The following is a 17685-nucleotide window of genomic DNA, read 5'->3' on the forward strand; positions in this document are numbered from 1 at the left end:
TAGAACTCCCACAACGTTCTTAAAATGTATTATCTGGTGACCTGCAGTAGGATGTTGCCATTGGAAGACAGTTAGCACATTTGTAATAATTTAAGATAATTATATAACTTTGTAAATTTTTTACTATACTGTTGTCTTTCTCTCTTTCATGAATGGTATAATATGTAATTGCAATGAGGAAGGAAATTACAAATCACATAGTACGCAAAAGATTAAACATAATCAATTGGAGAATTAATTCTGGAAAGAAATCACAAATCACATAGTGTGCAAAAGATTAAACATAATCAATTGGAGAATTAATTCTGGAAGGAGTGAGAAAGCCAACAGTAAGGTAGGAAAATCCATGATCCATTGCATAGCATCTCTGCCAATAGTGATCATAGTACCTATCCTAATCCAATTTCCAAATTGGAACATTCTCATAAAATACGTTGGACAGAAAAGTAAATTTAGGGAGAGAAATGTGTGCACGAAATTGAGTTATGCCACAATGTATTTTGATACACGTCAGTGAGGCACCACTGAATGTGTTTCGTAGTGGTATCATCACTATTACAATGTCACTATTCTTGAAAAAGTAAGCAAACAAACCCAGTTGTGTTCAAAAGAGCATTCTGGAACATTTTTCAAAGGAACTGGACCGAAGCACAGAAGATATGCTCTGTGGTAGTTTATACACAGGGCCATGTCTTGCTGTGGGCCACTGACATGACTAAAAAATGTCACATCTACGAACAGTTTGAAAGGCCATTCTTGGACAAGTTCTGGTCCATTGGAGTACAAGAGAGATTGAGGCTTGAAGTGTTTAACCTGGTGCTATTCAGCTATAAACACAGAGGGTTCAGAAGATACTTTGAGAAGTATCTAAATAAAACCTATTACTGGACAAAAGTCAATATCACACGTTAGGGTATATACACGGACAAGCAAAAAAAAATTCCCAGATTTGCTGGTTAAAAAAATACTTTTTCTGTGTTAAGTGACGATATACTTCCCCTCAAAACCATGTAATGTACCACTCCTTTGAATGGTTAACATTTTATACACCGGCGTAGAACTGCCAAGCACTTTAAAAAATGAAACTTGGAAGAGAAATGCATTTTGTAAAGATATTTGATATAGGGCAACATGTATACTACATATTTTCATATTACGACACACTGCATATTTTCATAATATGAAAGTATGTATTGAAATTCCACCAAACACAGCACCTTAGTTTCCGAAGCATCAAAACCGAGATTGCGATTCGCTTCTCTCAGCCAATCGTAGGTCGTGTCACATGATCTCCCCAGCCAATGATAGCAGATATTGTGATGTAGTCAGCCAATAGCAACATCACTGTTCAGTAGCATGAACACACAAGTAGGAAAAGTTAATGGTTTAAATTAATGTACTTAGTACAGCCGCAAGAAAAGCTAAGCTTTGACATATAATGTTGGTCTTTTTTTTTTTTGTATGTGTTCCACTTTAAGATACGTCAGACAAATATGCCAGTAAGATTTTAAATACTGACATAAATGTCTGGTCCGCTGGGCTAGAAATTCATCTAAGTGGCTGCCCTCAAAGTGTTAAGCCTTAAATGGGAATCAAACGCTCTGTGATTTAAGAAATTCAAAGCACGTTCACACACATAATTCACCTTCTTTGAAATGAAATTTACACTGAAAGTAAAGCTTTTAAAACCATCATTGGCAATATTTTCCTGCAACCTGTTAGAATTTGGTTCTGGAGTTGTCACAGAGAACCAGAAAACAGCATTACTGCGCTTGCACAGCTACGATGACGTAGGAAGCCTATATGTTCGTACCTATATAACATTAAGAGATGTTACATTACGTCATAAGTGAAACAGGACATCCGACGATACACCGAGAGCATCGGAATTCTGTAAACCATACTAAAATGCATAATTCGGCTTAAGGCGCACATTCGTTACGTCCAGATTCACAAAGAAATAGGCCCCATCCTGATATTAAGCTTTTCAGTATGGTTTTTGGATGCAAATTTGCTTGGAGTACCAGTACTATGTTATCTCATGTTTGGTTCTTTATTATGGCATAATGCCATGTGTGCCAGAAGATAAAAACATGCACCTGAAATTCAGCAAGTATTTGATACTAGCCAATAATATTTCAAATAAATTGACTGCCTCTAGAGAAAAGATTAATAAAAGCCATATTTCTTTAGCAAATTGACAGAAATAACTTCATTATTGCGAAAGGCAATTAATGCCTGACTGTCAAAACCCTGGAAGTGAAACAAAATCAGAAAACTGAAACTAACAACATATTTTAGCCTTCCATAATTATGTGAATGTATTTTAATTCACTTTATAGCTCCTGGCACAGAAATCCATTTTGTTTTCATTTGACGTAAGAGCTATAAACGAAGAGGAAGCAGCAAAATCACTAAACTTAATCACAGGTCATGTGGACACTATGTCCCCATTGCCACTGCTGATACAGCAAGAGCCGCACAAGTAGCCAAAAGCAAGGCACTGGCCATATGTGACTCAACTGCGCATGCGCATGAACCTGCTGGCAACTGCTCAAACAAACCAAATGTAAACCTTTCTGATGACACGATCATCAGAAACAGTTTGTTGCTATGAAGTATTTGATAGTCTTTGTGCTAAAGCCTTTGACACATTTTGCTGTTGGCAGATGCTTGTGTGTGCAATGTGTTTTGTTGTTGTAAATGATGCATTTCCTTTACAACTTGAGTTTTATTTTGATTTTAAGTGACTAATGACTGAATGTGGCACGTGATGCATTTTGTAGTCCTGAATTTAAACTGATGTCCTACACTAACCACAACATCGTGATGTGCAGTGTATCTGAGAAAACAGTGGTCAGCTATCTGTGGCAGAGATAAAATTAGGATCGCTTTGTTCACAACGATTAAACCTAACCTCTACAAGCAAACTCAAGACAGAAAAGAAATTCAGTTTCAGTGCTAAAAGAAAACTGCAGTTCCTTGCTATCATTGATTACCTGAAACTATCCTCAGACTGGCTATGTGCTGCCACATTACCAACCTATGAGCAGTCCTTGTTGGCACTTGGGTGCAACCAACCTATGAGCAGTCCTTGTTGGCACTTGGCTGCAGATTATAGGCAACATAGGCAGCTTTCAAATGAAGAAAAGAATGACATGAAGAAAACAAGAACAAATAAAAAAGTCAACACGACGATGAAAATGAGGCACAAAGAATTAGAAATAAAAAAAAATTTATCAATGGAAAATCCAGGTTGGAATGCAAAAATATTACAAAAAGGAAAGTTGCTACCCACCATATAGCGGAGATGCTGAGTTGCAGATAGACACAATAAAAAGACTGTCGCAATATAAGCTTTCAGCCAACAAGGCCTTTGTCAAAAATAGGTCACACACACACACACACACACACACACACACACACACACACACACACACACACACACACACAGACTGCAGCCTCTGGCAGCTGAAGCAACACTGCGAGCAACAGCAGCACTGCATGATGGGAGCAGCAACTGGGTTGCTGGGGTGGGGACGGGGAGGGATAGCAGGGTAGGGGTGGGGGATAGTGAAGTGTTCCTGGTGACCAAGCAAGAACAAGGTGGAGAGAGGGTAGGGCAGCTAGGTGCAGTCACGAGGTTGACGGAGGGCCGAGAAGAGGTGGTGGGGGGGGGGGGGCAGGGGGGGGGGTAGCAGAAAAGGAGAGAAGTAAATGGACTGGGTGCATTGCAGGAAAGAGGGCTGTGTAGTGCTGAAATGTAAACAGGGAAGGGGTTGTATGGGCGAGAAAAATGACTAACGAAGGTTGAGGCCAGCAGGATTATGGGAACGTAGGATATATTGCAGGGAGAGTTCCCACCTGCACATTTCAGAAAAGCTGATGTTTGTGGAAAGGCTCCATATGGCACAGGCTGTGAAGCAGTCATTGAAATAAAAGATGTGTTGGACAGCCCAACAGAACAATTGCACAGGTGGGAACTCTCCCTGTAATGTACTCCATGTTTCCATAACTCTCCTGGCCTCAACCTTCCTTGTCATTTTTCTCACCCGTCCAGCCCCCCTTCCGTGTTCCCATTCCAGCACTACACAGCCCTCATTCCACCAACGCACCTAGTCTTTTTACTTCTCTCCTTTTCCGCTACCCTCTCCCTCGCCCCGCATCTAACCGCCCAACTGCACCTAGCTGCCCTACCCTCTTTCCACCTCGTCCTTGCACACTCCCCAGCAGCACTTATCCCTTTCCCTCACCCCCACCCAGTTGCCACTCCCATCATGCATTGCTGCTGTTGCTCACAGTGTGGCTTTTGCTGCCGGAGGTTGCAGTTGTGTGTGTGTGTGTGTGTGTGTGTGTGTGTGTGTGTGTGTGTGTGTGTGCGCGCGCGCGCGTTTGTGTGACGTCTGTTTTCGACAAAGGCCTTGTTGGTCAAAAGCTTATATTGTGACAGTCTTTTTGTTCACTCTATCTGCGACTCAGTGTCTTCGCTACATGGTGAGTAGCAACTTTTCTTTCCAAATTTGAATTTAAATCCTATTGATTAGATCTAGCATAATAAAATGTTTTGAAACAGTTGATGATTCAAACATATGACCTACACGGTAGGTTAATATGCTTGCTATTACACTACGCCACAACACTGCATTAAGTAAGCATAATTATAACTGGGGTGATCCAGTCACAATGATGAACTGCAACTTTCAAAAATCCGACTTCACACAATGTCGTGTGAAGGTCATCCTGTGTAAGCCTATCTCTATGATTATGATAACTTTCTATGTGACACTGAATCACATCTTGTGTGGATGCATCCAGTAGTGTTTGGTTAGCGCTGCGTATGAAATGTGTGTATTTTATTAGCATTGTTGTGTGTGTGTGTGTGTGTGTGTGTGCGTGTGTGTGTGTGTGTGTGTGTTGTTTTTGGTGTGGTTATCATGCATATGAAATACGAAATAAAAGTGCCAGATCCATGATTCAGGATCCAAACACACCAAGAAAAAAAGCTGGACAAAGGAACTGAAACTGAACTGACCAATTTTTGGGGCAGTTTGGCAAAGGCGAACAGTTTGCGTGTGATGATGAGCATTTTGATTGGAGGAAACCAGTTCCAAAGAGTGAAGTGCCAACTATCAAGTAATTTTTGTTGGACTGTAGTTTCCAAAGATGAATATGTTTGCCTCTCCCTAACCGATGGGTTCAGACTGTTACGAACCACTTATACCTCAACACTGAGCATTATTTTGTTTGGTGAATTCTGAATCTGTATTTGCAGTTTACTTACATAGTTTTTAAGAGGACAAGTTGCAAAAATGCAAGTTATGATGGTCACTGCATAATGAAAAGCTGATACAGTGCATAAAAAAGTGAATGGTACTGAATACCTAGAACAGGACAATACATAATGTCTCTTTATTTAAGTATTTTTGTAAACTGAATAAATATAGACCACATACATGCACTATTATCTGCACATCTTTAGAGGTAAACATGGGACTTGTGTAGACTTTTATGCCCTCTACAGTATCTTACATCCTCCTCCGAAACCCAAATGCGAGCACTCTGGATAAACTCTTGAGAGTTCACTGCAGTTCCTCTCAAGATAATGATCCCAAGATGAGAATCTGGAGACATCAGCCTGAAATGGAGTGGGAAAAAGATAATTTAAGTAAAATTCAGTTTAAGAGAAAATATGAAAGTTGTTTACAGAAGTCTTTACACGCCAAGAAAACACACTGAAACGATATGAGAGAGCCTGTGCTGTATCACATAACACTTTCAGACACAAACAGGACCCCTGAGCTTCTCGTACAAAAGTTTCCCATTTTTTAAAATAGTATTTCCTGTCTATAGTTTGTTCATAACTGAAATATTGCTTGAGACTGATTACAAAATATACAAGTGTCACTATAAATAATCTTCCTGGTATTATATCTATGCAATCTGCCATAATCCAAATGAAACAGTTGCAGATCTTGAAAGACAAGGCAGCCACTACTTTGTTTTAATCTTAATTTCAGATTCTCTGAGCAAGACACTGAGAGAAATTTCAGTCAGTGCAGCGGAAATAAGATTTACTGAGACTGACCATAACTCTTCTGCACAAAAGTTTTCCATACTGTATTCCAGTGCTCATTAGAACATTTCTCAAAGGATTCCAAGTGGAACACTGTACTAGCTATATTCACATTTTGTAAATTCCACTATCACGGTATGTGAGCACAGCATTCAAGCTGTCGACTCACAGCATCGGCAACTGCAACTTACATTTACTTCTTCTTTATTTGGTAGGTGTTTTGTCACGAGGGGAAGAGGTTTTTGGCAGGCTGCTACTGGGTGGCATACATTCTGTCAGGTTCAGTACTTATTTATTAATTCGTTCCGATTTTTGATACCTGGCAGTACAGGCCTGCATCCGAGGAAAGGATGACACTTTGAACAACTTCTTTAACTACAAGTACACTTGTGTAAATGTCACTGTGTTCATTCAAAACACCTGCACTTCTACCAAAGTATCTCTAATAACTTTTCTTCATCTTGTACAGTATTGTTACCTTTTCCTAACTGGGGTGACATTTACACAGAATCAAGTCAGTGGTGACCGGTAACCACAAAGTAGCAACTATCTCACAAACAATTCATCTAGTGACCTATGTTTAGTGATATGTTTTTGTTTCTTGCATCATATACTTTCAAATGTATGCATTTATGCCATTAATTAGGATACACCTTGTATAACTCACAAAATGATCCCAAGGAAAAATCAGAGAAATTAAAGCTGACACGGGGGTTCACCGGCAGTCACCCTACACGTGCACCACTCGTGAATGGAACGGGGAAGGGGGAACAGATTGTGATGTAGCAGAAGTACCTTCACCACACATCATAAAGTGAGCAGCAGAGTACATATCTTTACCTCAGAGCTGTGCCATCTAATCTGCAGCAAAGGAGGGTAAATGAGAAGTCTTTCACAACTGTGGACAGACATGATGGTAGAAGTTAATAGGAAAGGGAGCTCCACATCTCGTACTGAGATCACAAAACTAACAAAAATAAGGAGAGGGAAATATCTATGAAAAGCAACACGATACCTTGTTATTTCTTGAATATGTAACAAATATCTCAGCTGCTGCCACTGAAATATTTGGTCCTTTTAAAAAGTCTCACAAACCCAAAAAAACTTTGTCTCCTACACTAAAAACTTGATACGTTTCACATGTGACACTTCTTTTCCTTATATCTATCCCCTCATACAGTCGTCGCCCCCCCCCCTCCCCTTTTCTCTCTCACTTTCTCTCTCTAACACATGAAGGGAAAATCAACAAATGTGGCATGATATTTTAAGGATAAGAACTTGAACTAGAAGTCATATATCACAGACATTCTTGAATAGCTGATCTCTGAAACTTTCCCACTGCAGATAGTAGTGGAGTTTGGAAATAAAAAATGTTGAAAAATGTGATCTTTCCCATTCTCATGAACTATCATGTCGTCATATTGTGGAGTGTCTCTCCATTGGTGGAGATGTTATTTGTTGCACGGAAATGTGCCGTAGGATGACAAGTGATGCCCACTCTAGAAACTCTTTTAGGCAGCTCTTTTAGACAGGTGGGTACAATGACAAAAGCCTTACAGTACATTTACACAAAGTTTTTGTCAACAACCAATCAAAGTTTGAAAACAGCAGTGATTCATAAATAAAATACTAGAAGTGGAATGATTTACACTAGCTATCACTCAGTTCTAGTGTGGCACAGGAAGAAGTGAAGTATTCAGCTGTAAAAATCTATCATCGCCTAACCAAGTGACGTCAAGTATCTAATGGATTATAAAACTTATTTGAAACACAAACTGAAATCATATGTACTTCACAACTATTTCTACTCCACAGAATAATTTATAAATGTGTGATAACATTGTGTGTGTGTGTGTGTGGGGGGGGGGGGGGGGGTTTGGATGATTTAGGGGAGGGGACTAAACAGTGAGGTCATGGGTCCCATTGGATTAGGGAAGGATGGGAAAGAAACCCGGTCATGCTCTTTTAAAGGAACCATCCAGGCATTTGGATGGCCAGTTGTGGGTTTGAACTGTCGTCCTCCCGATGTCCGTGTGCACGTGTGGGGGCGCATGCATGTGTGGCCGTGCGCATGATTGAAAATAATTAAATTTAAATCACAGAAAGAGAAAGGAAAAGGAAAATAAATAAATAAAAATGTAACAAAATAAAGGTAGCTTAAAACAATAATGTAATTGGTCCACATCATAGTGAAAGATAAGTTTAAGAGAAGAGTTTTTAATGTACAAACCATATCATGACGTCGTTTTACAGTTTATCATTCAGAGTCAGATGATGGTGATGATGATGATGATGAACTGCTGTCATGAGAACGTTTTGTTCCTCGTGTGAAGTCGTGAGGCTTCCACCATTGAACTAACTGCATTACCTTCTGGCGCTGAGCATCGAAATTTTCCATCTTTGGCTTTCGCCACAGCATGTGGTCTATGTCCAGCATGCCACCCACTATTTCCTGTAAGTAAACACCATCACAATAACTGTGTGTTATACAATTTCCTTCAAAACTGTTCCAATGAACTAATCTCTACAGGTTGCCTCATAAAGAATAATCTTAATGATGAATAGTTGTTTGTTTGAGTTATCACACGGACTCTCTCTCTCTCTCTCTCTCTCTCTCTCTCTCTCTTCTTAATTCTTCCAGACTGTCTCTGCATAAAGTAACCACCAAAAGGAAAGCGGCCTACAAATGAAGAAAATACTAAATTAGTCCATCAGATGACTGACAGGAAAAGAATAAATCAACTTCAGTAAAATCTGTTTCCCAAAAATCTACGCAGGTATTCCAATAAGACACAATATTCAAAATCTGGGCATTGCGCAGATTAATGGCTTAATGAGTATTCAACAAATTTTTGGGATTGCAGCTGCATGATGTTGACTTCATGCCCCATGATTTCAGCTGATAACCAAATGAATTTTATGACTGAAGACTGCTGGGGTGCGTCGCTACACTTATACCAGAAATTGGCAAAGTAGCGTACACACATAAATTTGGCTGTATGTCCGTCTTTTATCAAACTTGCCACTCTATTGTCAAATTGTTAGGCATCTGACGTGACAATGCAGATATAACAGTGATATTGTATGAACACTATCTGTTGAATTTCTCACCCATAGAATAAAGACTCTGTAGTCAAATTGGTGAACTCAGTTGTCACTGGATGTGACATTAGGCACATAATTTTGTCTTTGTGAATAAACTGAAGAAATTATCCAGTCCCCTCACCCTAATTAACTGAACGCTGTTACTGATTAATAAGGAGTCTACCAAATGTTTTCCACAGGTTCCATAAAAATCAAATCTCAATATAATCTCCTGGCCAAGATTTTTGTGCCACAAAAATCCACAGAATGTCACGTGCACATATTGTACTCAGCTACAGCTGTGAAAGGTGAGTGTGAAGATCGCATTCTGTACACCTTTTGTATATTGTGTGTGTGGTCTAGCCACAGTGACACAGTATTTGGTAGACTCCATATTTACCTGATCAACTACCACCGAAATGAGGCATGTGCACCAAAGCTGATACAACTCTACACTGCAGCACCTCAGAGAGAGTTCAGCAGCTGTTACTTAAAATATCCTGCTGGAAACAAATTATTTTCAGTTTAGCAAACAGGAGGTTATCAATTGCATTATGAATAAGCAGTAGTCAGTAGATCAAGATTTGTAATGGCATTCTCAGATCTACCTGATGATGCTATCAACAGCAATGAAGCTTTCAAAATGCGTTGCTGCAGATTAGGTATAGGCATTGAATAACTACGAAAGTACTGAATCGAATAGTGGGAAAAAGAAATTTTTGGCACAACTTGCGAACAAAAATAGATTGGTCAATAGGACACGTTGTGATGCATCAGGAAATTATGAATTTTGTAATGAAGGGAAGTGTGGGGGGTAAAAACTGTGAAGGATGACCAAAGGTTGATTACAGTAAGTACGTTCAAGGGATGTCATTGCAGTAGTTAAGCGGGTCTGCACAGGACTGAGCTGCATCAATATAGTCTTCAGGCTGAAGACCACAACAACTGTTTTCTCAAGTGAATTTACTTTTGGAGAAATGACTTTAGTGATACATTTAATGTGTCACTGGAACAGAGAATTTTTCCAGACACATTCAACTATGCTTTTATTGTTAATCTTTGTTATAAGAAAGAAAAAGAAACACATAGAATATTATCATCTGATTTCCTCACTGACATCTTTTTTACCAAATATTTGGGAACATAATATACTTAAGGAAAAGCCACACTTAAATAAAAGTACTTGTGATCTGCCCAAAGTGTTTGTACGAATCGTATTCCTCTTTTACGTGAATGTGACAGTTTTACATGCAACCGGTTTGAGCTGTGCTAATAGCACAGTCCATTCTTTGTAAACACAGCACACACCATTATGGAGCCACCATCAGCTTGCGCAGTGCAGTGCCTCGTTGACAACTTGGCGTCAGCACCACACTCGAACCCTGCCATCAGTTCTTACCGACTGAAATTGGGGTTCGTCCGAGAGAAAGAGATTGCTTACATTTGTGCTGAATAATTCAAACAATGCTGCGAGCAGAGAAAATTTTAGCGGTGAGGTGTAACATACAGCTTCAGTGAACTGATGTGTTGCACAATGATGTACACTGGGATGTAAAAAGTCACGTGAGACCTCCTAATATTGTGTTATATCTCCTTTTCCCAGTGTAGTGCAGCAATTCAACATGTCGTGGACTCGACGAGTCACTGCAAGTCCCCTGGAGAAATACCGAGCCGTGCCGCCTCTACAGCTGTCCATAACTGCGAGAGTGTTGCCGGCGCAGGATTTTGAGCACAAACTGACCTCTCGCTTACGTCCCACGATTGTTCGATGAGTTGCCAAATCATTTGCTCGAATTGTCCAGAACGTTCTTCAAACCAATCACAAATAATTGTGGTCCCTTGATGTGGCGTATTGTCATCCATAAACATTCCGTTGTTTGCCAACGTGCAGTCTACGAGTGGCTGTAAATGACATATGTTGTCAGTGATGGGTTCAGTTGGACCAGAGGATCCAGTCCATTCCTTGTAAACACAGCACACACCATTATGGACCCACCATCAGCTTGCACAGTGCCTTATTGGCAACTCGGGTCCTCGGTTTCGTGGGGTCAGCACCACACTCCAACCCTACCATCAATTCTTACCAACTGAAACTGGGTTTTACCTGAGCAAGCCATGGCTTTCCAGTCATCTAGGGTCCAACCGATACGGTTACAAGCTCAGGAGAGGTTCTGCCAGCGATGCTGTTAGCAAAGGCACTCACATCGGTCATTTGCTGCCGTAGCCCGATAAACACCGACTGCCGTAGCCCAATAAATGCCAAAAGTTGTGAGAGTGTCCTAACGGATACATTCGTTGTGGCGTCACCGCCAGACACCACACTTGCTAGGTGGTAGCCTTTAAATCGGCCGCGGTCCGTTAGTATACGCCGGACCCGTGTGTCGCCACTGTCAGTGATTGCAGACCGAGCGCCACCACACGGCAGGTCTAGAGAGACTTACTAACACTCGCCCCAGTTGTACAGTCGACTTTGCTAGCGATGCAACCCTGACAAATACGCTCTCATTTGCCGAGACGATAGTTAGCATAGCCTTCAGCTACATCATTTGCTACGACCCAGCAAGGCGCCATAGCATTTGATATTTATCTTAAAGCATGTACAGTCAAGAGAGATGTTCTACAATTGTGGATTAAAGTTAAGTATTACAGCAACTGCATCCGTTTGTCTAAGTTCTCATTTCCTTGTAATGTTCCAGACCTCACGCCAGCCTGCGTGAGCTTAACACGTGCCTTTCGGCTACCTCCGAGTGGCTTGGCTGTCTTGCCAAGTCACTACATTCGTCATACATCCTGCATTGATTTCTGCACTTATTTCCTGCAGTGCTGCTTGTATGTTAGCACTGACAACTGTACACAAACTTGGCACACCCTTTGACACTGTGGATCTCAGAATATTAAATTCGCTAATCATTTCTCAAACGGAATGTCCTTCGCGTCCAACTCCAACTACCAATCCGTGATCAGTATCTGTTAATTCCCACTGTGTGGCCATGATCACGCCAGAAACCTTTTCGTGTGAATCACCTGAGAATGACAACTCTGCCAATGCACTGCTCTTTTACACCTCGTGTGTGCGACACACACTGCCACCTGCATGTGTGCACACCGCTACCACTTTCATCACCACAGTGTAGTACTGACAAATGATGATCACCAAACATACAGTTAATTTTTATTAGTAGGTTTGGGGAGTTGGATAACCTTTTGTGCAGAGAATTTGTGTTTTTTGTCCATGTTAATGACTGTGATCCGAGAAGGGGTGGCAGTGTGGTCACGCTTTGTGTGACCTGCCAGTTTGGAGATTACTCTGTGCAGCTGTGCCCCTGCCTTGGAAACAAGCTGTTTGTCGTCAAATAGCGCACACCGTGACAATGGACAATGTCGTGAAAGAGAGCAGATAGTTAGTTTGCTTTGAAGTATGATAGAGCATTTACACTGAGCCGTCTACAAATTTAGAGCATTTAATGTAAGTGGCAAATCGAAATTGCAGACACCTGTATATGGGTGTCCTAAAGTTGTACAAGTTGGAAGAATATATGATTGTCTTCAAAGAGTGAGATCTGTTATTCGGCAGCTTGTTGGACACGGACATGCAAGATTTCCATCTCCGACATAGGCCAAACTGTGCTGAGGACAAAGCCCGTGAAAGGAAGAAAGAAGATATCATGAGAGGAGATACACTCCAAATAAGCAAGTCAGTAATATGCAATCCATACACATCAGTATAAGAACTATTACACTAATTACATCTCTGAACGTTTATCAAATACCGCAGGGAACAGCCCATCCGCTGAGGATAAATCACAAAGGGATTCCCACAGGTTTCAATTTTTGTTTCTACTCTTTACCCTCATGTACATGGATGACCTTCCACATAACATACATTAAGCAGAGCCAGTACATTTTAGGAGAAGACAAAAAATTAATATTTAATCCTGCTAGAGAGACATCAACAGAAAAGTTACTAACAATTTTTCTGAAAGAATTATTAAGTGGTTCTCTGAAAATGGATTCTCCCCACAGTATTCTCAGTTCTGGACGAAACAAAAAACTGAATAACACAAACAACAACATAGCATACGAACAGGCACAAAAAAAATAGGGATGGCTACTGCGAATATTTTGGTACACATATTGACGAAACTCTTAACTATAAGAAATATTTACTGAGGTGCTTAAACAGTTAAGTTCAGCATAATATAATGACTAGTTTTGAAAACAAATAAATTAATATGTTAGATATTTTGCATATATCCTCTCATTAATATATTACTGCATAATATTCTGGGGTACCTCATCACTTATAAACAAAGTACTGATAAAACAAAAGTGAGCAGAGAGAAGAATACGTAGTGTTTGCCTACAAACTTCTTGTATTTACTCTTACTGGAATTGGGTATTCTAATTACTCCTTCAGAATATGTATACTCACTAATGAAAGTTTGTCAAAAACACTGCACCACAATGTGACAAGAACAGCGATGCCCACAACTACAATCCTAGAAGAAAACAATGGCCTTCATTATGCATTACTAGAGTTGTCAATGGCTCAGGAAGGAGTTCAATATGCTGCCATGAAAATCTTCGATAATAAAATCTCCGACAGGTATCAGATTTTAAACCTAGCCCACAATCTTCTCCTCTCAACAGCTCCTTCCATTCTCTCCACAGTTTTTACTCCCCCCCCCCCCCCCCCTCCCCTCCTCCCCAATTACCACACTGACAATTCCTTTATGTCTCAGGATATGTTCTATCATCTGATCTCTTCTTGTAGTCACGTTGCACCATTTTTTATTTATTTATTTATTTATTTTTTCCCTGCCCAGTTTGATTCAGTACCCCTTCACCAGTTATTCGATCTATCCACTTAATCTTCAGCATTCATTTTAGCACCACATTTCAAAACCCCTATTCTATTCTTGCCTGAATTGCTTACTGTCCATATTTCATTTTAGCACAAGACTGCACTCCAGACAAAACTCATGAACATATTTTTATTTGATGTTAACAAATCTCTCCTTTTCAGAGACACTTTTTTTTTAATACAGTGCATATCCTCTACACTTCATCATTCATCAATAAATTTGCTTGAACGACTTTCGGACATGCAGCCAGGTTCACTGGTCATTGTGGAACAAATTTTCAGTGGCCTAACGTACAGTCATCACCAGCTTACACATGCTGACAAAGGAGACTTTCAAGCTACATATTTTATGAGAAAACCTGCACATACACATCAACAAATATGTTGCCCATATCAAAACTTATCTAACACTTTTTAGTGTTTCAATCTCTAATTTAATTCCCTCAGTGTTGTAATTTAATCTGACAACAGTTCATTATCCTAATTTTACTTTTGTTGACATTTGGCTTATAACCTCTTTTCAAGACACAATTCATTCCATTCCACAAATCTTCGAAATCTTCTCCTACTTTTGACAGAATTACAATATAATTTGCAAAACTGAATGTTTTCATTTCTTCTTACCATACTTTAAGTCCCTTTCCAAATTCTTCCTTGATTTAATTTGCTGCTTTCTCAATGCACAGACTGAATAATACGGGAAATAGTTTAGTACCCTGTCTCTCTCTCTCTCTCTCTCTCTCTCTCTCTACTTAATGAATGCTTCCCTTACTACTTCTGCAGCTACATCTGTACTCTGCAAACCACTGTAAGGTGCATGGTAGAGGGTACGTCCTATTGTACCAATCATTAGGGTTTCTTCCTGTTCCATTCACATTTGAAGTGAGGGAAGAATGATTGTTTGAATGCCTCTGTGTGTGCAGTATTTATTCTAATCTCATACTCATGATCCCTACGCGAGCAATGCATTGGGGACTGTAGTATATTCTACATCTACATCTACATGAATACTCTGCAAATCACACGTAAGTGCCTGGCAGAGATTTCATCAAAGCATCATCACAATAATTCTCTATTATTCCACTTTCGAACAGCACACGGAAAAAACAACCACCAATATCTTTCCATGCAAGCTCTTACTTTATTATGATGATCATTTCTCCCTATGTAAGTCAGCATCAGCAAAATATTTTCACACTCAGAGGAGAAAGTTGGTGATTCAAATTTTACAAAAAAATTCTGCTGCAATGACAAACACAACTGTTTTGATGACATCCACCCCAAATACTGTGACACTCTTTCCCTTATTTCTTGATAATGTAAAACGTGCTCCCCTCCTTTGAACTTTTTCAATGTACTCTGTTGATCCTAGCAGGTAAGGGTTCCACACCATGCAGCAGTACTCCAAACTAGGACAGACAAGTGTGGTGTAGGTAGTCTCTTTAGTGGATCTATTGAATCTTCCAAGTGTTTGCCAATAAATCATAATCTTTAGTTCACCTTCCCCACAACATTTTCTGTGTGTTCTTTCCAATTTAAGTTGTTTGTAATTGTAATTCCTACGTATTTAGTTGACATTGTGACCTTTAGGTTTGACTCATTTACCATGTAACCGAAGTTTAACGGATTCATTTTAGCACTCATATGGATGACCTCACACTTCTCATTATTTCAGGTCAGTTGCCATTTTTTGCACCATTAAGCTATCTTTTGCAAATTGTTTTGAAATTTTCTGGTGACTTTACTAGGCAGTAAACGATCTGCTAACAACCTAAGAAGCTGCTCAGATTGTCTCCTGAATCATTTGTATAAATAAGGAACAGCAGAGGGCCTATAACACTACCTTGGGGAACACCAGAAATCACTTGTTTTACTCAATTCCTTTCCATCAGTTACTATGAACTGTGAGCCCTCTGACAGGAAATCATGAATCCAGTCGCATAACTAAGATGATATTCCATTAGCACACAATCTGATTAGAAGCTGCTTGTGAGGTATGGTGTCAAAAGCTTTCTGGGAATCTAGAAATACAGAATCAATTTAAAAATCCTTTGTGGATAGCACTCAACACTTCGTGTGAATAAAGAGCTAGTTGTGTTACACAAGAACGATGTTTCCTAAATCTGTGTTAAACATTTCTCTTTGTGGTAATTCATAATGTTCAAACACAATATATGTTCCAAAACCCTGTTGCGCATCGACATTAATGATATGGGCGTGTACTTTAGCGGATTACTTCTATTGACTTTCTTTAGTACTGGTGTGACCAGTGCAACTTTCCAGTCTTTTGGTATGGGTCTTTTGTTGAGCGAGCAGTTGTATAGGATTGTTAAGTATGGAACTATTGCATCAGCATACTCTGAAAGCAACCTAATTGGTACAGTCTGGATTGGAAGACTCGCTTTTATTAAATGATTTAAGTTGCCTCAGTACTCTGGGGATATCTACTTCTAAGTTACTCATGTTGGCAGCTGTTCATGATTTGAATTCTACTCCTGTGATATCTACTTCTAAGTTACTCATGTTCTTGATACGAATTCTGGAATATTTACCTAGTCTTCTTTGGTGAAGGAATTTCGGAAGGCCATGCTCAGTAATTCTGCTTTAGCATCTCTGTCATCAATAGTATTTCCATTGCTATCATGCAGAGAAGGCACTGATTGTGTCTTGCTGCTGACATACTTTACATGTTACAAGAATCTCTTTGGATTTGCTGCCAGGTATCGAGACAAGGTTTTGTTGTGGAAACCATTATAAGCATCTCGCATTGAAGTCTGTGCTAAATTTCAAGCTTCAGTAAAAGATTGCCAATCCCAGGGATTTTGTGTTCATTTAAATTTGACATGTTTTTTCATTGTTTCTACAACAGTGTTCTGACCTGTTTTGTGTACCAAGTGGGATCAGCTCTGCATTTGTTAGTTTATTTGGTATAAATTTCGCAATTGCTATTGATAATATTCATCTGAACTTTAGCCACATCTGGTCTACACTTACACTGTTAATTTGGAAGGAATGGAGACTGTCTCTCGGGTAGGCATCAAGAAAATTTTTATCTGATTTTTTGACTAGATACAGTCTTAGTTTATTTTTGGAGGATTCGGGAGTTTACAGTACATTATTAGCTCAGGTTTATTTGTTCCTAATTTCATTACAAGATAAACTACTTCTATCAGCAACAAACACGCCACCGATAACCGTGTTTAGCTTATCCTTTCTGAATACCACTAGGTCCTTCGCAAAAATTTCAGCTGAACTTATCTCCAGTTTTAGCCAGCTTTCAGCACCTATAACGATTTGAGCATCAGTATTTTCTGTTAGAGCTTGGAGCTCTGGTACTTTCCCAACAGAATAATGACAGTTTACAACAGTTATACCGATGGTCCCTAGATCTATGTTCTTCCTGTGTTCAACCTACACATTCTTTAAGAGTGAAGCTGTTTTTGTGTTTCCCCAAGACCCTCTTATCTAAAAAACCATGCAGCCCACACCACACAGCCCCCACTACCCATGTAGCCACCTCCTGTGTGTAATGGATTCCTGACCTATTTAGCAAAACCCAAAACCCCACCAACCTATGGTGCAAGTTGAGGAATCTGTAGCCTACACAGTTGCAGAACCATCTAAGCCTTGAATTCACATCCTCCACTAGGATCTGTAACAGAGG

General features: G+C 39.8%; 1 protein-coding gene across 1 annotated transcript in view; it reads right to left on the minus strand.

Moving 5' to 3' along the window:
• Window positions 1-17685, minus strand: part of LOC124717243 (CWF19-like protein 2) — a 186068-nt gene that overhangs the window by 8997 nt on the left and 159386 nt on the right. The window contains exon 14 of the mRNA XM_047244045.1: window positions 8304-8525. Within this exon, the coding sequence (XP_047100001.1) occupies window positions 8331-8525 (195 nt within the window). The 3' untranslated portion in view covers window positions 8304-8330. The remainder of the gene's footprint in view (window positions 1-8303; window positions 8526-17685) is intronic.

This window comes from Schistocerca piceifrons, chromosome 9 (genome assembly GCF_021461385.2).
Source record: "Schistocerca piceifrons isolate TAMUIC-IGC-003096 chromosome 9, iqSchPice1.1, whole genome shotgun sequence".
Taxonomy (NCBI): Eukaryota; Metazoa; Arthropoda; class Insecta; order Orthoptera; family Acrididae; genus Schistocerca; species Schistocerca piceifrons.